The sequence below is a fragment of the Ranitomeya variabilis genome, chromosome 6 (assembly GCF_051348905.1).
Source record: "Ranitomeya variabilis isolate aRanVar5 chromosome 6, aRanVar5.hap1, whole genome shotgun sequence".
NCBI lineage: Eukaryota > Metazoa > Chordata > Amphibia > Anura > Dendrobatidae > Ranitomeya > Ranitomeya variabilis.
In genome coordinates, this window is record NC_135237.1 from 102,742,408 (window position 1) to 102,766,327 (window position 23,920).

General features: G+C 40.3%; 1 protein-coding gene across 1 annotated transcript in view; it reads right to left on the bottom strand.

Moving 5' to 3' along the window:
* Positions 1-23,920, bottom strand: part of TBC1D5 (TBC1 domain family member 5) — a 745,630-nt gene that overhangs the window by 456,550 nt on the left and 265,160 nt on the right. Inside the window, exon 4 of the mRNA XM_077268870.1 lies at positions 20,341-20,452. Coding sequence (XP_077124985.1) covers positions 20,341-20,434 — 94 coding nt within the window. The 5' untranslated portion in view covers positions 20,435-20,452. The remainder of the gene's footprint in view (positions 1-20,340; positions 20,453-23,920) is intronic.

Sequence of the window (23,920 nt, forward strand, 5' to 3'; positions counted from 1 at the left end):
TGTATTTATATTTTAAAATACTGTGAGGCAGTGGCAGGTGTTATATGCGAAGGTCGATATGTGTCCCCCAGGATGCGCACAGAAGGCCGCTGGAGTGCAAAACAAAATTAGGTTTGGTCTTGGACAAGCTATTTGCCCAAGGCAGATTTAAGAAAACCTGGCATGTCCTTTTTTATTTTTTGAGCGTACTACAGGATGGCAGTGGGGTGGTCCGCTTCCTCCCAGCCAAGTATTATAAGTGGCCCCCATGGCCACAGATTTCATTTAAAAACCCTGCAGCAAAGGGTTGGGTGTGTCAGTCTTGGTTTGCAAACTGCAAAGCAGGTGACTCTGCCAAAGCTTCAGCTTGTGTGAAGTAACACGGTGCCAAGCGGAGCCAAAAGGCCTGGCACCCCTCAGCTTGACACGGTGGTGCAGTCGCCCACGGCAACGGTCTCAGGTTCTCGTCATCCACATAGTGCCCAGTCTTGTGCCTGTGCAGTGGAAACGGTGATCTGTGCAGGCATGTATTACGGTGCCCTATTGAACAGCCAGTGACTCCACTGCGTAGGCACGGGACTATGGACACTTCATGGATGACAGAAATGTCGTCCGCTTACCTGCACTTACAAGAGGCGGCCCTGATCACAATTTGGAAACGCCCATTGGACCGGACAGCGCAATTTACATACAGCACGGGCCAAGTACAAAACACTTTTTCTGAGGTATGCAGGAGCACGTCTGAGCGTATAAAGGGGTTACAGGATCCTTATTCTTATGATCATAAAGGTGAAGGGCATAGTTTATAAGAGACAAAACTGGTGATGGGCTCCTTTTAAACTATTACTAACCATTATGGCCCAGATTCATCATCGCTTATGCACCTATGTGTTGTTTAGTTTTGTCCCTTTTTATCGTTTTCTCCCAACTTATTATTTTTAATCTACTCTGTGTGTGCTTGCCTGTTTGTGTTTTTTTTTGTTTTGAGGCTGCAGTCTAGCAATTCCAGATGTTTTTGCGTGATTCATCAATTGCGACTTTTCATAAGTGTACCATCCCGCGGAATATTTCTGGGTATGCAACAAAAAGTTTCTGCACAAATTTTTGGTGTCGAAAGCCCAAAACTGGCTTAAGAAAGGAAAAAAAAGCCAATTTTTTTCCTGTGTGTCAAAATCATGAACCGCATGCGGCATTTTTATGAATTTGGCACCAAAACCATTACCACAACATAAAAAAGAAAAATGATTTAAAAATAAGCAAACGATGAATCAGAACCTATACTTTTGGTTCAAGTCTAGATGAAACCTAGATACGACACAAATGTCTGAGAGTAACTTGTGCCCTCCTTAATTTGTTTGCATTATCTCTACATCTCAGTGACAGCGTGGCCTATAAGCCTGGCATTCTGAAACATGTCACGTGAAGATTGACATTACATCAGCGTGTTTCAAGCCCTCAAGTTCTCAATTCCCATATTAAAAGCATGTTACATTTACAGTTGTGAAGTTTGTGAATAGATTTCGCCATCAAGTGAAATTGTTAGATTACAAAGAATAGGTCTCATTATGGGTTGACTGTAAAATTAAAGTAATTCATTCCATATGTCTTAGCCGTGCCATGATTCCCATTATATCAGCAGAAAAAAAAATAATTCAGATATTCTTTATGGAGCAAGCAGTTATGTATGTTACAGTTCTTTTGTTTTGTGATTGGCTTATTATTTCTGCATCCATCCTGGAAAATCGCAAAAGACTTTAAGTGCCGTATGCAGCAGCTATTCAATGTATGACAGGAAGGAAAGCAAGAGTGCTAGGTTCATCTGTTTCCCTGCACACAACACATATCAGGGAAACAATAGGGGTGGCACTTGAATATTGCTGGTACCCTAAACATACAACTCACACCAGATGACTGTTTATACAGTTACCATGATATTAAAGCATTGTTGGCCCTAAAATACTGCAATCCAGATTATACAATTGGTGTGATTTAGAGGGAATGTCCAGGCAAATTATAAATCTCACTGCAAATAATCAAATCTTGACTGAGCAATATGTACACTGTCCGGATTAACCTTTGCCTACTCGAGTGGTCATCCTTAGATGTCTCATGTACAATTTGCCATCTGGCGGTCATGAATGTCAACTTTTGCTGATTTCCTCAATATTTTATTGAAAGTAGAAGATGAGAAGCTAGCCAACATGTGACAACAAGTATGCAAATCACTTTTAAACAGTCACGTGATCATTGCTTGAGCAGGCAAACCGAGCAGTATGCACACTGTCAGGATTTGTTAATCTGCAGTCAGATAGAGGCACTACAGGGATTAATAGTAAGCCTAGAAAACTCCATTATTAGCATAGTATTTCAGAATTATTGATACCCCTTGTGGAATAAAACCTAGGTCTAGGAACATGCATGATTTATAAAATAGGTAGGATATTATAGCATTGATTAGACCCCAGACTTTTAGAAGTTGAATAGCATTTTAGGGACAACAGATCAGGAGTAAGGGTACCGTCACACAGTGCCATTTTCATCGCTACGACGGCACGATTCGTGACGTTCTAGCGATATCGTTACGATATCGTAGTGTCTGACACGCTACTGCGATCCGGAACCCCGCTGAGAATCGTACGTCGTAGCAGATCGTTTGAAACTTTCTTTCGTCGTCTAGTGTCCCGCTGTGGCGGCATGATTGCATCGTGTGACACAGGTTGTATACGATGTGCGCACAGTAACCCACGGCTTCTACATTGCAAATACGTCATGAAATTATCGCTCCAGCGCCGTGTATTGCAACGTGTGACCGCAGTCTACGACGCTGGATCGATAATCATACGACGCTGCAACGTCACGAATCGTGCCGTCGTAGCGATGAAAATGGCACTGTGTGACGGTACCCTAAGGTGAGGTTGCAGACTGGTATCTGGGGTGACACGTCTGATATACAGATGTAGCTATGGCTAAAAAAAAAAGCAGAACTGGAATAAAAGTGAAATCTGACACCTAATTTAGATAAGTCAATGGCTTTTCCAATGTTAACTTATCTTAGTCCACTTAAGTGAGATAATATTCAGTGACAAGTTATCAAGATAACATGCTTTTTGTGGAGTTAGGCCATGTGCACACGTTCAGTATTTTTCGCATTTTTTCGCTATAAAAACGTGATAAAAACGCAAAAAAACCGCTTACATATGCCTCCCATTATTTTCAGGGTATTCCGCATTTTTTGTGCAAAAGCTGCATTTTCTTCCGCGAAAAAATCGCATCGCGGAAAAAAAAGCAACATGTTCATTAAATTTGCGGAATTGCGGGGTTCCGCACACCTAGGAATGCATTGATCTGCTTACTTCCCGCACGGGGCTGTGCACACCATGCGGGAAGTAAGCAGATTATGTGCGGTTGGTACCCAGGGTGGAGGAGAGGAGAGGAGACTCTCCTCCACGGACTGGGCACCATATAATTGGTAAAAAAAAAAGAATTTAAATAAAAAATAGTGATATACTCACCTTCGATGGCACCGGAGTCTTCCCGCCTCTCAGCGGTGCAAGTGGCCACTTCCGTTCCTATAGATGGTGTGTGGTGAAGGACCTGCGATGACGTCGCGGTCTTGTGATTGGTCGCGAGACCGGTCATGTGACCGCTCACGTGACCGCGACGTCATCGAAGGTCCTGCACACACACATCATCTATAGGAACGGACGCCGCTGAGGAGATCGGCTGTCTGCAGGTGAGTATAACCATTTTTTTAATTACTTTTAAACATTCTATCTTTTACTATTGATGCTGCATAGGCAGCGTCTATAGTAAAAAGTTGGTCACACTTGTCAAACACTATGTTTGACAAGTGTGACCAACCTGTCAGTTTTAGCATTCTGCAAGCTAATTTCTCTTGCAAAATGCTTAAAAAAAACGCGAAAAAAACGCAAAAAAAAAATGCGGATTTCTTGCAGAAAATTTCCGGTTTTCTTCAGGAAATTTCTGCAAGAAATCCTGACGTGTGCACATACCCTTAAACTTAGCTACATCTGCAAGCCTTAGTAGTAGACCCCACCTATACATCAACTGAACACCATCAGGATATTTATGATTGGGTGGGCGAATGCCAGTACCGACATTAATTCCTGCTCATTGTTCTGTATTAACTAATCAAATGTCAAACTAGTTGATCTAATTTTTTATGTAATAATCGACTATTGGTCATACTTTGCCTTTTGTGAAGCATAAAGCACTGATGATGAAATTGAAAATTTGTATGAATGAACAACCGAATGAACGATTTGCAAGTCTTTCCCACCTACAAAGAATGGAGAGGTCTGTAATTTTAGTTACACTTCCACTGTGAGAGACAGACCCTAAAAATAAAAACCAGAAAATCACATTGTATGATACTTAAATAATTAAATTGCATTTTATTGCATACAATATGTATTTGATCACGTACTAACCAACAAGAATTCTGGCTCAAACAGATCTGTTAGTTTATATTTAAGAAGCCCTCTTACTCTGCACTCATCACATGTATTAATTTCACCTGTTTTAACTCGTCACCTGTATAAAAGATACCTGTCCACACACTCAATCAATCACACTCCAACCTCTCCACCATGGCCAAGATCAAAGAGCTGTCTAAGGACACCAGGGGAAAAATTACAGAACTTCACAAGGCTGGGATGGACTACAGGACAATAGGCAAGCAGGTTGGTGAGAAACCAACTACTGTTGGCCCAATTACTAGAAAATGGAAGAAACACAAGATGACTGCCGATCTTCCTCAGTCTGGGGCTTCATGTAAGATCTCACCTCGTGAGGTAAGGATGATCCTGTGAAAGGTTAGGAATCTGCCAAAACTACATGGAAGGACCTGGCCAATGACCAGAAAAGACCTTCTACCACAGTCTCAAACATTACCATTAGTAACACACTACGCTAACATGGAATAAACTCCTGCAGGGCACGCAAAGTCCCCCTGCACACACCGGCACATGTCCAGGCTTGTTTGAAGTTCGTGAATGACCATCTGGATGATCCAGAAGATGCATACGAGAAGATCACGTAATCAGATGAGACAAAAATAAAACTTTTTGGTATTACCTCCACGCGACATGTTTGGAGGAAGAAGGAAGAGTAAAACCCCAAGACACCGTCCCAATCGTGAAGCATGGTGGAGAACACATCATACTTTAGGGGTGGTTTTCTGCAAAAGGGGCAGGATGACTGCACCACATCGAAGGGAGGATGGATGGGGTCATGTATAATGAGATTTTAGCTAACAACCTCCTTCTCTCAGTAAGAGCATTCAAGATGGCTCGTGGCTGGATCTTCCAGCATGAAAATGACCCAAAACACAAAACCAGGGCAACTAAGGAGTGGCTCAGTAAGAAGTATTTCAAGGTCCTGGAGTGGCCTAGCCAGTCTCCAGCCCTAAACCTAGTAGAAAATATTTGGAAGGAGCTGAAACTCAATGTTGCCCAGTGACAGTCCCATAACCTAAAAGGTCTGGAGAAGATCTGTATGGAGGAGTGGGCCAAAATCCCTGCTTCAGTGTGTGCAACACTCTTTAAGAACTACAGGAAACTTCTGACCTCTATAATTGCAAACAAAAGGTTTCTGTACCAAATATTAAGTTCTATTTTTTCTATTCTATCAAAAACTTATTTCATGTAATAAAATACAAATTAATTATGTAAAAATCATACTGTGTGATTTTCTGGATTTTTTTTTAAAAAAAGATTCTGCCTCTTACAGTTGAAGTGTCTATGATAAAAAATAAAAAAGACAGACTTCCCCATTCTTTATAGGTAGGATAATTTGCAAAATCGGCAGTGTGTCAAATATTTATTTTATTTTCCCCACTGTACTTATCCCCAATGCATTACCAGTGGTGTCAGCACTGGCTCTGTCACCACTGGTTCAGCTATGTGGATGACGCAGGACACGTCATCCACATCAATCAGAGCCAGCGGACAGCATTTACTAAACAGGAGGCACAGCTCTATATGGTTGCTATTTTTTTGGGGGCTGGACAGAAAAGTTGGTCATTCTACGTTTTTTTAATCCTGCTAAGAAATGGATTGCAGCTGGAAAGTGGACAAACAGAAGACATCTTTGGATACTTCCTTCCTCATACAAATGAACAGATTCTGTACGGATCATTTTATTTCCACTTTTGTCTTCCCAAAATGGATATATCCACTGGCCATGTGAACACAACCTACCTTCTATTTTATCTACACACAATTGAAAGAGGGAAATAATATAATGATTGTGATCTTCCGACCGGATCACCCTGCACACTACAATAAAGCTGTCCTAGGTTGTAAGCTGCGCTTGTGGCTTATCCCAATGTAAATCACACTTAAGCACAATTTATAATTATAGATTCATGCTAAGGCATTCCGGGGCAGAGGAAATGTGTACATGTGAGATATTTATATGTGATTTTTATATATATCGTAATTTTTTTAATCAGTTGACAGCTGTTTTAGAGCATACAGCGATGCCAGGCTGAATGAGGGTCTTGATTACTTCAAGATTAGCTATCTTAAGTTTCTATTCATTTTAAGTGTTGTTAGTGTGAGGAGTCATTAGTCACTCCCTTGTCTCCAGGAACATCAGCATACATTTACATTGTTAATGAACATTTGGGGTAAATGAATTAATGACACTCTTAAACATAAATTCAGACCTAATAACTTTCAGTTTCACGGGTGTCTTAAAATGTTATCGTAGCTAAATAGAGCCATGATCTGGTCCTACCAACTGCTCAAAGGAGTCATGAAGTGAACAGAAAAAGGAATTAAACACATACATGAGCTGCAGAAATATTCACAATATGCACCAAAATCCTATATTATAGCAGCCGAAATTACAGCATCTGAACGTGCACATAGTAGATGTTTTTCATTTTGATTTATTTTTTCACGCCCTTTTTGAATACATAGTAAAATTTAAACTTCACATAAAGGAGAAGTAATCACTTTGTGACCCAAAAAATGCATAAGAAAATTTATATAAATTGACATGCTGCGGTCTGGAAAGACGCGCCACATGTACTTCTCCACGTGTGATCCGCGGGCTTCGGTGCACGCATAGCGGACACAGGATTTCTTGAAATCCCATCCACCATGCTGTAACATCTGGACACTGCGGGTAGGACGAGGCATCCAACCCGCAGCCGTTTACAGACCATGTGAACATACCCTTATTCATGAGCATGTCCAGGTTGCAATGTTTGACTCAGCAAAGAATTGTGGTGCTGATGGAGGCCTATATATGGACTCATTCAAAGAAACACAGGACTGTATTACTAGTCAATTTCAAGACCTAACGCGGGGCGCCTTTAATCTGAGAGGGTTACCGAAAGGGTAGGATAAATTAATCCACAGAAAATTCCTAAGCTCAAGCAGCAAGCTGAAATTCATGTTTGGAATATGGAACGTCTAGTGTGGTAGAAATCTGAACATAACACAGGCTCGGCTTTTCATTGTTGCAGTAGGAAACCATTTCTAGCATCTCCTGTACATCACTTCTCCATTATCCATTTGTAAGAATGTTCATTCCTGATTATCATCAAAGTAAATATGCCGCCAATCAGCAAATGAACGAGCAAAATGGTCATTCGTGTGATGAGAACATCGATAATAATGGCTCTTCATATAAAATTATTGTTTGTTTGTTTGAATGGGCCACTAAGTAAGAGCAGATAGATCTGTAAGTAGTTGATCGGCACTTGTCATTGGGCTAAAATCCTCGCATCTAAATTGGCCTTTAGACAGTTATACTCTTCCATTGGTAAAATACATACGGTAAGTTTTTGCAAGTACCTGCCTTTTGTGATGAGCTCCTGAAGGGAGGGATTCTTAAATATCTCAGATTTATTTTGATATTGCAAATTTATACTTTACAATGAAGCTTGATATCCTACACATGTTATGTAAAACTTTGTCTTGCATCAATGTAGATAGAGAAAAACTCTCTAAAAATGAAGAATTCTTGAAGCTAGTCCTATCTGGATTGTGTAGACTTCCCTGGATATATACAGCACAACATGGGGAGGCACAGTTTATTGCCTGCCCCACACTAACTTTCCTACACTTTGATCAATATACATCAATATTCACCAAAAAGACAATTTTAGCTCAGAAGAGCACTAGATACATTGTTTTTGTGTGCAGGAAGTGCTGTCGTACAGTGGAATGTAAAAGTTTGGACACCCCTGATCAAAATTACTTATTGTGAACAGTTAAGCAAGATGAAGATTACATTATCTCTAAAATGTCTAAAGTTAAAGATGACACATTTCCTTTGTATTTTATAATTGTATATATATTATTTATATATACAGTATATATACAGTACAGACCAAAAGCTTGGACACATCTTCTCATTTAAAGATTTTTCTGTATTTTCAGGACTATGAAAATTGTACATTCACACTGAAGGCATCAAAACTATGAATTAACACATGTGGAATTATATACTTAAAAAAGTGGGAAACAACAGAAATTATGTCTTCTATTCTATGTTCTTCAAAGTAGCCACCTTTTGCTTTGATGACTGCTTTGCACACTCTTGGCATTCTCAGCCCAAACAGTATATAACACAGCCCACGCAGTATATAGCAGCCACGCAGTGTATAACACAGGGGACGTAGTACATAACACAGGCCACGCAGTATATAGCAGCCACGTAATATATAACGCAGCCCACGCAGTATATAAACACAGGCCACGCAGTATTGAGCAGTGTGGGCACCATATCCCTGTTAAGCTCTGGTGATGTGCGTTCAGCTGCCGCCATCTTCCGTTTCCAGGATGCATTGCGAAATTACCCAGAAGACTTGGTGGTCTCGCGAGACCGTTAAGTCTTCTGGGTAATTTCGCAATGCATCTCTGGGAACGGGAGATGGCGGCAGGCGCGAACGCATCGTCGGATGACGGAAGGTGAGAATAGCAGGTTTTTTTTTTTTTTTTATTATTTTTAACATTACATCTTTTTACTATTGATGCTGCATAGGCAGCATCAATAGTAAAAAGTTGGGGACACACAGGGTTAATAGCAGCGGTAACGGAGTGCGTTACCCGCGGCATAACGTGGTCTGTTACCGCTGGCATTAACCCTGTGTGAGCGGTGACTGGAGGGGAGTATGCGGGAGCCGGGCACTGACTGCAGGGGAGTAGGGAGGGACTAATCGGACTGTGCCCGTCGCTGATTGGTCGCGGCAGCCATGACAGGCAGCTAGCGAGACCAATCAGCGACGCGGGATTTCCGTGACGGAAGTTCCAGACAGAATGACGGAACTACCCACTAGACAATTTTATATATATATATATATATATATATACACATATATATATATATATATATATATATATATATATATATATATACATATATATATACATATATATATATATATACATATATATACATATATATATATATATATATATATATATATATATATATATATATATTCATTCATCTTTTACATTTTAAAAATTACAAAAAGGAAAATAGACCAATGCAAAAGCTTGGGCACCGTAAGAAAATTGTGGGCTCTCAAAACTTTGGCCAAGGTATCAGACCTTAATTGGCCTGTTTGGATTATGACTTGTTCACTATCATTGTTAGGAAAGGCCAGGTGATGCAATTTACCAGCTTTATAAACACTCAGTCTCCTCTAAAAACCCCCCAGCAGCCATGAGTTCTTCTAACCAGCTGCCTAACACTCTCAAAATTAAAATGGTGGATGCTCACAAAGCAGAACAAAGCTATAAGATAACAAAGCGTTTTCATGTTGCCCTTTTCTCAGTTCAGAAATGGCAGTTAACAGGAACAGTGGAGGTCAAGATAAGGTCTGGAAGACCAAGTACAATTTCAATGAGAGCTGCTAGTAGGATTGCCAGATGTAAATCAGAATCCCCAATAGACTGCAAAAGACATTCAGAAAGATTTAGCAGACTCTGGAGTTGTGGTATATTGTTCTACTGTTCAATACACCTGCACAAATATGGCCTTCATGAAAGAGCCATTAGAAGAAAGTGTCTCGTGCGTCCTCACCATAAAATTCAGCGTCAGAAGAATGGAAAAGAACATCTAAACAAGCCTGATGCATTTTTGAAATAAGTCCTGTGTATAGATTAGATTAAAATACAACTCTTTGGCCACAATGATCAAAGGGATGTGGGGAGAAAAAAGGGCACAGACGTTCATGAAAAGAACATCTCGCCAACCATTAAGCATTGGAGTTATCAATCGTGCTTTCGGATTGTGTTGAAGCCAACGACACAGGGAACATTTCACGGGTGGAGGGAAGAATGGATTCAATGAAAATTCAACAACTTCTTAGTGAAAAGAGGATGGCTTCTACAAATGGATACTGATCCTAAACACCCATCAAAATCAACAATAGACTAGCTCAAAAGGCAAAAGGTGAAGGTTTTACAATGGCCCTCACAGCACCCGGATCTGAACATCATTGCAAGCTGTGGCTAGATCTCAAAATAGCAGTGCATACAAGACGCCCCAGGAATCTCACAGAACTGGAAGAATTTTAAAGGAAGAATGAATGAAAATCCCTCAAATAAAAATAAAAAGACTCTTGGCTACAAAAAGCGTTTACAAGCTGTGATACTTACAAGGTACTAACCATGCAGGGCGCCCAAACTTTTTCATTGGCCCACTTTCCTTTTTGTAATTAATAAAATAATAAAGATGAAATATATACATATATATATATATATATATATATATATATATATATATATATATATATATATATATATATATATATATATATATATATATATATATATATATATTTGCCTAAAATGAAAGGAAATGTGTCATCTTTAACTTTAGGCCTTTTAGAAATCACTTAATCTTCAACTTGCTTAACAATAACAGTAATTTTGACCAGTGGTGCCCAAACTTTTATATGCTGCCACTGTCCATTTCAGGGTGGCCCGAAAAGATAATTTCTATAATCGAACCAATAGCTTTAGGAAATTGGGAGAAAAAAATATTTCTGAAAAAAACATGAAAAATGAAATTGTCATGACAGCAGAAAAAAAAAAAAAACCTATGAAAAATGAGAAAGCCGGGCTTGTACATTTTGGAGCATGCTAAATTTGGAGACATCTACAACATTTTTCGAGTAATCCAACATAATCATAAAACAATTGGGGCACATTTATGAAACTGTCTAAAAGAAAAACTTGCTTTGGGCAACAAAGAGTTTCATAAATCTCCGCCAATGTCTACACAAGTCTACACTAAATACTATACCTATAATATCCGCTCGTAGAGTCCCTTTATAATTATCTTCATTACTGGCTTTTGTCTCAGACATGACTCCATTCTGCACAATGCTTGAACAGCAGGGATGAATACTGAGTTTCTAATTAAGCACCATGGTAAAGTTTTCACAATTGTGGTTAAAACAGAACAAAGCCTAATAATATGAAAAACGTGCGATACATATATAATGGTTTAATAACGGCCTGTAATGTGAAGTCTCACATTTGCTACATAAGCAGTTCACGCAGCTAGAATTCAGTACAAACTTCCACATACAATTGTATTTCTGAACATATAAAGATTTTTGCTTTTTATGTCGAAGAAAATCTATTCTGTCTGTAATATTGTGCAGGTTCTAGAGCACTGAGGTTCCATCCACCTGTCAGGTCATTTTTTTCTGCTAGTATTTTGCATTTTCATCAGTAACTATTAACCCATGATCTCATCAGAGAAGTGAAGCAACACTGCCGGTAAAAATCACTTGCATCTTCGCCTTCCTTCACCCTATAACAGAAAGTAACATGGCAGTACTGAACCACAAACTAGGTCTCATTTAGGATTTGGAGGGAGCATGGTGAGCTTGCATTTCCCCTGTATGGACTTAAAGGGAATCTGTCAGTAACATATGCCCTACGCAAACAGATGTACTGAAGAATAGGGCAATGTAAAACCTTTCCAAGGATACCTGTTTTGTTGAAATCTGATGTTCCCTCTTTCTGAAATTCGTCTTTTATTCATATGCAAATTTGCTCCGGAACAGCAGAGGGGGACGTATCGGTGCAGTTGCAGTCTTCAGCTCCTCTATGCTTATCAGCGACTGCGCCACACCTTATAATGGAGAAGCTCGGCTACATAACGTCCCTCCTGATCTCCAATGTCAATGAAGTAGCAGATCCGGCTTGGAGCAGCAAAGAGGCGCTGACAACTCCAAATGCACCGATATCCTTATCCTTGGCCCTACAAAGCAAATTTGCATATGAACATAAGACAACTTTCAATGCAATGGAGTATATGATTGGACCAAATCGCGTATCTTTGTAAAGGTTTCACACTGCCCTATACAACAGAAAGTCAGCTTTATACGAGTATCTACCTTTATATGGTTGGGACTTACGCTAGTGACATCGACAATATAAGGTCCCCATGGCCCCTGTGCAGGTGAACATGCAGCAGAAGCAAAATGTTCGCTTTGGTAAAAAAATAAATAAAAAAATGGACTCTGAGTAAAACAGACTGAATCTTTTTCCATGTAACATTTCCATATTAAAGTAAAGTTTCAATTTTTTTGACCATCCTCCTAAAAACACCAATTTATAATTTCTTTCTACTTTGGCAGGAGATGTCAAAGGGGGTACGGTGGACAGAACAAGTTTAAAACAAGCAGCATTGCTGCAATAAGTGAAAAATGCCTTGAAAAAGATGTTAGTTTAGCGTCGAAACACGAAGTGCTAATAAGATTTTACCAATCAACTATGTCAAGAGAATATTATTTCAGGAGGGCAGCCTTTTTTTAACGTGTTTCATCCACCAGTTGTCAAGCTCTTCTAGTGGATTTATTCCCCCAGCCAAGGGGCAGCAGCTGGTATTTATACTTTACACAGTGGTTGTGTCTCACAAAACCCCTCCAGGTGAACACCATCTATTGTCTCTTTGTCCTCCTCAATTAGGGTTTTACACTAATGTATGTGTGTGCTCTATTCCCTTTACAGCTCCACTTCTCAAAAAGGGCATGGTGGCAGTGAGGGACACTCAGCCGACCGGCCGGGACAGCAGGGCATAGACCCAAATCTAGGTCTGTCCCGCTGCCTTCATAACAGTTGGGACCCATGGATTTACTTTTTATTCATTCATAGTTCTAGCAGTCAAAATGTTATCATTTTGACGTAAGCTTCAATATATGAGGTTTTGCTGTCTTTGTAAGAAGAGCTGAAGTTTTTTTTAAGTGCTATTTTGACAAACGTTTCTAAGGCTCTGCTCAAACATAGCATAAATGCAGCTTTTTTCCTGCAGCTCTTTGTCTGCATGCTTTCTGCAGATGTCCACATCAAAGTCCACAACTGTGAGATACAGCATTTAATCTTAATTATACAGAGGTCTATTTTCAGTAGGCCAGGAGACATACACTGTGTGCAGAATTATTAGGCAAGTTATATTTTAGAGGATTATTTTTATTATTGAATAACAACTATGTTCTCAATCAACCCAAAAGACTCAAATATCAAAGCTTGATATTTTTGGAAGTTGGAGAGGTTTTTTTTTTTAGATTTGGCTACATTAGGAGGATATCTGTTTGTGCAGGTAACTATTACTGTGCAGAATTATTAGGCAACTTAATAAAAACCAAATGTATTCCCATCTCACTTGTTTATTTTCACCAGGTAAACCAATATCACTGCACAAAATTTAGAAATAAATATTTCTGACATGCAAAAACAAACCCCAAAAAAATTAGTGACCAGTATAGCCACCTTTCTTTATGATGACACTCAGCCTTCCATCCATGGATTCTGTCAGTTGCTTGATCTGTTTACGATCAACATTGCGTGCAGCAGCCACCACAGCCTCACAGACACTGTTCCGAGAGGTGTACCGTTTTCCCTCCCTGTAGATCCCTGTAGAGTCAGAGTGGAGCACTCTGCCCTTTACTGATCCACCTCTAGCCCATCCATCTGGCCCATCAAGAGTCACTCTCATTTCTTCAGTCCATAAAACCTTTGAAAAGTCAGTCTTAAGATATTTCTTGGCCCAGTCTTGACGTTTTATCTTATGTTTCTTGTTCAAAGGTGGTCATTGTTCAGCCTTCCTTACCTTGGCCATGTCCCTGAGTATCGCACACCTTGTGCTTTTTGTTACTCCAGTAACGTTGCAGCTCTGAAATATGGCAAAACTGGTGGCAAATGGCATCTTGGCAGCTTCACACTTGATTTTCCTCAATTCATGGGCAGTTATTTTGTGCCTTTTTTGCCCAACACGCTTTTTGCAACCCTGTTGGCTATTTGCCATGAAACGCTTGATTGTTCGGTGATCACGCTTCAAAAGTTTGGCAATTTCAAGACTGCTGCATCCCTCTGCAAGACATCTTTGAACTTTTCAGAGCCCGTCAAATCTCTCTTTTGACCCATTTTGCCAAAGGAAAGGAAGTTGCCTAATAATTAAGCACACGTTATATAGGGTTTTGATGTCATTAGACAACACCCCTCCTCATTACAGAGATGCACATCACCTGATTTACTTAATTGGTAGTTGGCTCTCAAGCCTGAACAGCTTGGAGTAGGACAACATGCATAACAAGTATCCTGTGATCAAAATACAACTTGCCTAATAATTCTTCACACAGTGTAGGCTATTGTTTGAATGTTGACTCTTGAGTTGATGTTTGCTGCAGCTTATTGTCTGCTATCTTTGGGGGGCAGGGACATACGTAATTGAACAATAGATGTTTGCTATTATGTTGATTACCCATTGTATAAGTCCAGCTAGTTTGTTGACCTGCAAAAGCGGGGTTCTACTGGTGGGAGTATTCAGCTATGGAAGCCCCAAGTCGCAGCTGCTATAGTCCCAGTGACTCAGTGGGAGGGTGAAACTCTGTAATTTGCACCATCTTGGGTATTCTGCTTTGACTGTTCTATATGTTATTGTCTGTTTGGTGGTTCAATAAAGTATTGCCACACCGTTTTGCCCTCACCCTGCGTTGTCTGAGTAGTATTATGCCCACAGGAAAAGCAGAGCAGGCGTTCAGTGGGATGAGGCCTGGTCAATGTGGTCTTGGGCAAGCGGATGAGAACACCCACTGACCCCTTTGTCTCCACATCCAGTTATTGCATTTTTGCTGCATGTGTTTTCTCACTTATTTTTGGTGCAGATTTGAAGTAGCATTTTTAATGGGGGGTTTTATATAGCATAGAAAAGATTTGATTCTGCACAAAAAAGTCCCTTGTGTTGGTGAAGATAATGGTTACTTTATGTCCCAATTGAAAAATGTTTAGAATTGAGAGTCCTCAGTGGTTGATACCTTTTAATGGCTAAATGAAAAGATGGTAACAAATTGCAAGCTTTCGAGACTACTCAGGTCTCTTCGTCAGGCATAGACTAATACAAATTCTGAAGAATCACATATTTATGCACAACATAGCACAGAACAAAAAAAAAAAAAATAACTTTTTGGACACCATCATTAAGCTGCAGAACAATAAAATAGAGACATCCCTGTATCAGAAGCCAATCGACCGTCCAACATACCTTAAATGGGACAGTTTCCATCCAAAACACATAAAAAACTCCATTGTCTACAGCCAAGCCATCAGATACAATCGTATATGTTCCTACCCAATGGACAGGGATGAACACCTTGGTCGCCTCAGAAAGACCTTTTTGAATCAGGGCTACCATCCAAGAACAATTGAAAACCAGATTACAAGAGCCACCAGAATATCAAGGAATCACCTGCTATATTACAAAGCTAAAGAAGAAAATAACCGGGTACCTCTAGTAGTTACCTACAATCCAAATCTGGAGGTGCTAAAGGGAGCTGCACGGAAATTACATCCTTTACTACAAAAAGATGCCCGATTACAATCCATTTTCCCAGACCCCCCACTACTGTGTTTTAGGCAGCCCCCAAATCTAAGAAGCATCATTGTCAAGAGCTCCCTGTCCTCTCCAACAGCTGCAGGTACCTTTCCTTGCAGTCAGAAAAAATGTAAAACCTGTCCATTTATAATGACCACGGTCAAGATAAAGATCTCCAACTCACATCAGGACTACAAGATCCCAGGTACTTTCAGCTGCGTCACTTCTAATGTGGTGTACCTAATTATTTGTACTAAATGTCCAACTGGGGGTCTGTATGTGGGGGGAGACAGGGCAAAAGCTTAGAACAAGAATTAATTCTCACCGTCATACAATAAGAGAAAAAAGAATGGATCTACCTGTGGCAATACATTTCTGTCTCCCAAATCATAGCATTATGGACATGAAATTACTTGTGTTAAAGGATAAGCTCAAAACTCAGAGAGACAGAACAGTCTGGGAATATAAACTGATGACGACCTTTGACTGTCTTAGTGGTGGAATGAATGTGTCGCATGGATTTATGTCTTTTTACATCAACTAAGGAACTTGCCCCTCAGACTATAAGGGGTCATCACAACACAGACCCCAATCAGAGGACAATAAAACAATCCTTATCTAAGAACTGGCCCAACATTTATGGACATAACTGTTTATCACTCATGGTAATTCTGCTTCATGCCACCTGTCTTATCCATGGGTTTTTTTTTTTTTTTCTGTGCTATGTTGTGCATAAATATGTGATTCTTCAGAATTTGTATTAGTCTACGCCTGATGAAGAGACCTGTGTAGTCTCGAAAGCTTGCAATTTGTTACCATCTTTTCAGTTAGCCATTAAAAGGTATCAACCACTGAGGACTCTCAATTCTAAACATTTTTCTATCTACTGGCTATCACGGTACCAAGATATATATCTTTCCTGTGTCCCAATTGAAACAGTTCATTCTCCCACAATAAATGCTGACTGATTCTGCTGAAAGCTAAAGTCAATCACCAGATAGTAAGTTTTATGATAGAATTCCTAGGGCCTACAAAAGACAAGTTCTCCTTAGGTCATTCTACATTCATGGATAATATATAAATGTCTACTGTTAATTTTTTTGTTGTGATCATTGTACATGTTGAACAAAAAGATTACTTTTTAATCAGGTCATATAAATGGTCCAAGTGCCAAATAACAAGCTGCAAAGTCAGTTCCAAATAGAATTATTTTCTACTGGACCTTTGGGGCTTTTTGTTTTAAGGGACCATCACTTTTTACAGCAGAGTTTCTCTAGGCCAGGCTCAGATTGTCATGTGGACTATGTTGTCACGCAATTGACAAAATAAACACGAATAGAAGAAAAAAAAAGGTTTATTTTGGATTTTCACTTTAAACCTGCTGCTTCCATGATAGATATTAAGCACACTTAATTTTTTTTCTTTTCTAAGCAGAAGATATTTTTCATTTTGATTTACAAGTCTGCACTTTATAATAAAATGTAATAGAAATCAGTTCTTAAAAAATTAAATATGATGTACTTTAATTATAGCGCTCAGAAGTATCAGACTGGGATTAGAAATGAAGCTACAGTTGTTCATTGGGGAATTTAGGAGACCCTTTATCTTCTAAAATGTTGTAGATTTATGCTGCAAATGAGACCATCAACAGAAGAGCATCTTCATTATTAAAATGAAACTCTGGTAAAGTTGTATTTGGCCTATAAGTATGGTCACGCAGATTATTACACACTTCTCTTACCTCTGCATTATATTTTTGATGCTTTCATTTATTTTAGCTGTAACTATTTTTTTTATATAAATATATATTTTGCTGTATTTGTGGTATAATTTTGGGGAAAATGACACTTAATGGTAATTTATACATTAAAAAAAGTAAAGAGGATATGTCACAATACAAACTGCATATAATATTAAATAGAACACTTGGACCTGATGGGATTGGTGTACTTACTTTGAAAACCCATGTCAGAATGCTTGTATAGTCTTCCTGCACTAGCTGGACTGATAAAATGTTCATTTTCATTTGAGGATTATGCAGCTATTTTGACACAAATTTTCAAAATAACTCCGAACAGCCTAATCGGATCTAACAGTACAATATCTAAAACAAATGTAGACTGTTCAGAGAACTGCAAAAAAAACAATAAAAGATGGAATAGATTTGAGACATCGCTGGTATCTCCAGTATAAGATTATACAGGCAGTTTGGACAGCAGCATGAGCAGCCTCTTCTAAAATCAGCATCCCTGGTATATTGTATAGACAGGGTGGACAGCAGTGTGAGCCTCTTCTTACCTCAACACCACTGGTCTGCCTCATCTCTGGTATTAGATCCGATAAAGTGGACAGCAGTGTGAGCAGCCTCTTCTTACATCAGCACCCCTGGTATTTCCAGAATTAGATTAGAAAGACTGGGTGAAAAACACTGTGAGTGGCCTTCTCTTACCTCAGCACTCTAGGTATATGCAATATTAGATCAGACAGACAAAGTGGACAGCAGTGTGAACAGCCTCTTACGTCTAGTATTAGATCAGATAAGACAGGGTGGACAGCAGTGTGAGTGTCCTCTACTTACCTGAGCACCCTGGCATTTCCAGGATTATATCAGAAAGACAGGGTGGACAGCAATGTGAGGAGGCTCTTCTTATCTCGGCACCCCTGGTATTCTGCAGTAGTAGATCAAACAGACAGGGTGGACAACAATGTGAGGAGCCTCTTCTTATCTCGGCACCCCTGGTATTCTCCAGTAGTAGATCAAACAGACAGGGTGGACAGCAATGTGAGCCTCTTCTTACCTCAGCACCACTGGTATGTCGAGTATTACATCAGATAGACAGGGTGGACAGCAGAGTGAGCAGCCTTTTCTAACCTCAACACTCCTGATATCTCCAGTATTAGATCAGATAGACATAGTGGATAGCAGTGTGAGCAGCCTCTCCTTACCTCGGCACACCTGGTATCTCCAGTATTAGATCAGATAGACAGGGAGGACAGCAGTGTGAGCAGCCTCTTCTTACCTCTGCACCCCTGGTATCTCCAGTATTAGATCAGATAGACAGGGTGGACAGCAGTGTGAGCAGCCTCTTCTTACCTCAGCACCCCTGGTATCTCCAGTATTAGATCAGATTGACAAGGAGGACAGCAGTGTGAGCAGCCTCTTCTTAGCTCTGCACCCCTGGTATCTCCAGTATTAGATCAGATAGACAGGGTGGACAGCAGTGTGAGCAGCCTCTTCTTACCTCTGCACCACTGGTATGTCGAGTATTAGATCAGAAAGACAAAGTGGAGTAGCCGCTTCAGTGACACCACGTAGCAGCCATATTAATTCTATAGTGATTACCTCCCTAAACAAAATTATTGTGGTTTGCATTTAGGAATTTATTTCTAATTACATTTCCTTCAGTTATTTATTTTTTTCTAACCTCGGAGATTTAAAATAACACATCCATAAACAGCAGGTTGTAGATGGAACTCCAGTGGCATATTTAACAGCATAGTAACCGATGTCATCAAGTCAGCCCCATTAATCATTAATCATGTAGCTATTTTTCTACAAAAAAAAAAAAAAAACTTCCTCGGGATCCAGGGCCTTGTTTGTCTTCATGCATATATGGCAGAAGTTCCTAGAAAATGTACTGTAGTTAATTCTCAAAAACATCAATAGGAGGCCTGTACACAGGGCCTATTCTGCGTCTGTATCATGTAGTACTTACAGGATTGTAGTTCTGATGATGCCACCCAGACACGGGCAATACTTATACCCTCCCCTATAATATGAGCTGTGCATGCTCAGCCTGAGACTTCCGCGACATGCACAGCACAGTTATTTTAGATTTAAGATTACAAATAAATTTCACTTCCTTGGTTCCAGATGCACATGTTCAATGACTGGAAAATTAGTTTAGGTGTCATGGTGTATAACAGACTACTCGCAGAATGTTTTCGCGACAAGGATCACGTTTCAAGCAGCTTGTTAGGCTCATCACTTCCTCAAACTATGTTGTCACTGCTAGCGAGTGAGTGAAGAATCCCAGGCACAGTGACACACATAATCACAGACAGTTTCCTCTCCCCATGCAGCTCTCAGTAGGATTAACGCTTATTATTACCCTAAATTGAAAGAACTGCAAACTTTAACTACAATTATTTTAATTTGATTTTATGGTTTCGGTAATCAAATGTCTTGTGTCAATCATACAGAAATAAAGCATTTATTTACTTAAGGATGGGGCAAACGACGTGAACAAGATTCGCGCAGAATAACGCGATACAAAGGTATGGGGAACGCCGGATCTGATGGGAGTTCAGACGCCGCAGTGTTTCCAGTAAGGCGGTGACAGTGCACTAAACAAGCCGATATTACACGCCTTTAATTGAATGGTGAAAGGTGCTGTCGTAATAAAGGAGCGATGTATGATCACAGGATTACCACTGTTCAGTAAACGGCGGGATGGACTTATGATGGTTTCCCGAGCCTCTTACCTAAGTCATGCTTTCCGACCTCACTCTGTAACGGGTCAAATCCAACTTCTTCAGACTGCAAAGGATGGCGAGTTTGGGGCTCAGGTTCTTGCATTCTCAAAAAAAGGTTTAGCTAAAAGAAAGAAGAAACATTTGTAAATGACTGATAAGGCTAAACATATGGTAAATTACTAATCTATAAAGGGATTTATGCCAGCGGTGATTATATTTGATATCAGACCCCTTCTGATTTTTACAGGAGGAAACTTTTATGTTTTCTCAAAAGATCTCCAACATTTAAGGTTAGAAGAAACAATGAGACCGCAGGATGGAGTTCTGTCTGTCCAATCCATCATAGAGCATCTGCTCCCTCTCCATACTGGAATACCAAAGGTCAGTGATGAAGAAGATGCATGTCAGTAAGTCATTAACAATTTTATTAGATGAAATTGGACTGTAAAAGTCAGTCAATCTGCAGACAGGTTACATGGATTTGCATTGAGGCTTATGGGGCCAAGTTCATGAGTAACTTTAGACAAAGAATTCAATCGCGATAATTTTTGTGATGGTCCCGACGCAGTAAATGGCAGATTGCAGCACAACTATACTGACAATCAGATGCAATGTCGCAACACCATAGCAAGATCTTTGTTGTGAGACACATGTTGCCTAAAAAAGCACCATTTTATATACTTGATTTTAGCAGTGGCCTATTGAACTGGATGTCCACAAAGAGAATGGATACTTTCATGGGCAATTATAGATAATGACAAATATGATAAAATGGTGGTTGTACTATACAGACTACAGCAAACAGAAGCATGCGTTCCCCGACGTTGGTTTGTCAGGAAACATGAGAATTAATGGAGTTGTCCACTACTAGGACAACCCCTTCTTGATCAAAATGTTTGGCACAGATATAATGAAGCCTCCCCTCACCTTCCGTGCCAATGCCGTTCTCATGGTGTCGGCACACACTCTCCTTGGGACTCCCGTGCTGCTGTTGTGACCCCGGCGCCCAATCAGCGCTGGACTAACTGTCTCCGCCTTCAGACAAATTGAACATGAACAGGAAGTCCGGACTACAGCTGCAGCCCAGACTTCCTCTTTATATTCGATCTGTCCGAAGGTGGAGACAGTCCAGCGCTGATTGGGCGCCGGCGTCATGTGTCACAACAACAGCACAGGAGTCCAGGGAAAACTAGTGCGGACACAGCGGGAACAGCGTTGGCACGGGAGGGGAGTATACGCTTTATTATTTAATCGGGGATAAGAGAGGGGTATGACAAGAAGTTGTCCAAGTAGTGGACAATTTCTTTAACCCCTTACTGACATTGGACGGGATAGTACGTCCGATGTCAGCTCCCCTGCTTTGATGCAGGGCTCCGCGGTGAGCCCGCATCAAAGCCGGGACATGTCAGCTGTTTTGAACAGCTGACATGTGCCCGCAATAGTGGCGGGAGAAATCGCGATTCACCCGCCGCTATTAACTAGTTAAATGCCGCTGTCAAACGCAGACAGCGGCATTTAACCACCGCATCCGGCCGGGCGGCCGGAAATGACGGCATCGCCGACCCCCGTCACATGATCGGAGGTCAGCGATGCTTCTCCATTGTAACCATAGAGGTCCTTGAGACCTCTATGGTTACTGATCGCCGGTAGCTGTGAGCGCCACCCTGTGGTCGGCGCTCACAGCACACCTGATTTTCTACTACATAGCAGCGAACAGCAGATCGCTGCTATGTAGCAGAGGCGATCGTGCTGTGCCTGCTTCTAGCCTCCCATGGAGGCTATTGAAGCATGGCAAAAGTAAAAAAAAAAAAAGTTAAAAAAAATGTGAAAAAAATAAAAAAAAATATAAAAGTTTAAATCACCCCCCTTTCGCCCCAATCAAAATAAATCAATAAGAAAAAATCAAATCTACACATATTTGGTATCGCCACGTTCAGAATTGCCCGATCTATCAATAAAAAAAAGCATTAACCTGATCGCTAAACGTCGTAACGAGAAAAAAAATCGAAACGCCAGAAATACGTTTTTTTGGTCGCCGCGACATTGAATTAAAATGCAATAACGGGCGATCAAAAGAACATATCTGCACCGAATTGGAATCATTAAAAACGCCAGCTCGACGCGCAAAAAATAAGCCCTCAACCGACCCCAGATCATGAAAAATGGAGACGCTACGAGTATCGGAAAATGGCGTGTTTTTTTTTTGTTTTTTTTTTTTAGCAAAGTTTGGAATTTTTTTTCACAACTTAGGTAAAAAATAACCTATTCATGTTTGGTGTCTATGAACTCGTAATGACCTGGAGAATCATAATGGCAGATCAGTTTTAGCATTTAGTGAACCTAGCAAAAAAGCCAAGCAAAAAACAAGTGTGGGATTGCACTTTTTTTGCAATTTCACCGCACTTGGAATTTTTTCCCCGTTTTCTAGTACACGACATGGTAAAACCAATGATGTTGTTTAAAAGTACAACTCATTCCGCAAAAAATAAGCCCTCACATGGCCAAATTGACGGAAAAATAAAAAAGTTATGGCTCTGGGAAGGAGGGGAGTGAAAAACGAACACGGAAAAACGAAAAATCCCACGGTCATGAAGGGGTTAAAGGCCTGCACTTTATAAGTGGAAGACCTCCAATTATAAGGTAAACTTTTTAATAGGGAACTTCTCTATAGACAAATCCCTAGAATAAAGTGCTTTCAGATTACATGTACAATACCCAATATCTACCCTCCTAGCATGAGCTTCAGGAGATATTTGATTGTATCATTGCTACACACTAACAAGACAGTGCCATACAAACACTGGATAACAAATGCAATGAAATCAAAGAAAATAAGGGTACCGTCACACAGTGCCATTTTCATCGCTACGACGGCACGATTCGTGACGTTGCAGCGTCGTATAAGTATCGCTCCAGCGTCGTATACTGCGGTCACACGTTGCAATACACGGCGCTGGAGCGATAATTTCATGACGTATTTGCGATGTAGAAGCCGTTGGTTACTGTGCGCACATCGTATACAACCTGTGTCACACAATGCAATCATGCCGCCACAGTGGGACATTAGACGACCAAAGAAAGTTTCAAACGATCTGCTACGACGTACGATTCTCAGCGGGGATCCGGATCGCAGTAGCGAGTCAGACACTACGATATCGTAAATGCATCGCTGGAACGTCACGAATCGTGCCGTCGTAGCGATCAAAATTGCACTGTGTGACGGTACCCTAAGTCGCTGCTCACAAGTGTGTTACTGAATAAAAGAGAAGGCACAGGAATATACCGGATGCGCTCCTTAATTTCATGTTTACTCAAGTAGTAAGCAAAGGCTCTGGATGGCAGACTAGTAAGCCTTGTGAGCTGATCTCACCATGCTTGACTTCTTGTTTCTGGACTATTAGACTGACTGCCCTCTTTCCTGTAATGATGAAAGTAAATTATTAATTTTCTGTGAGGCTGCTTACATAAAATTCTATCTGTATGCAATAAGCATAAAATAACCCAGGCATGTATAATTTGGTCATTAAACCTTTCCGTTATGAGCGCTCCCTGATAAAGGGTTAACAGCCATCTTTCAGGAGACAGAAGC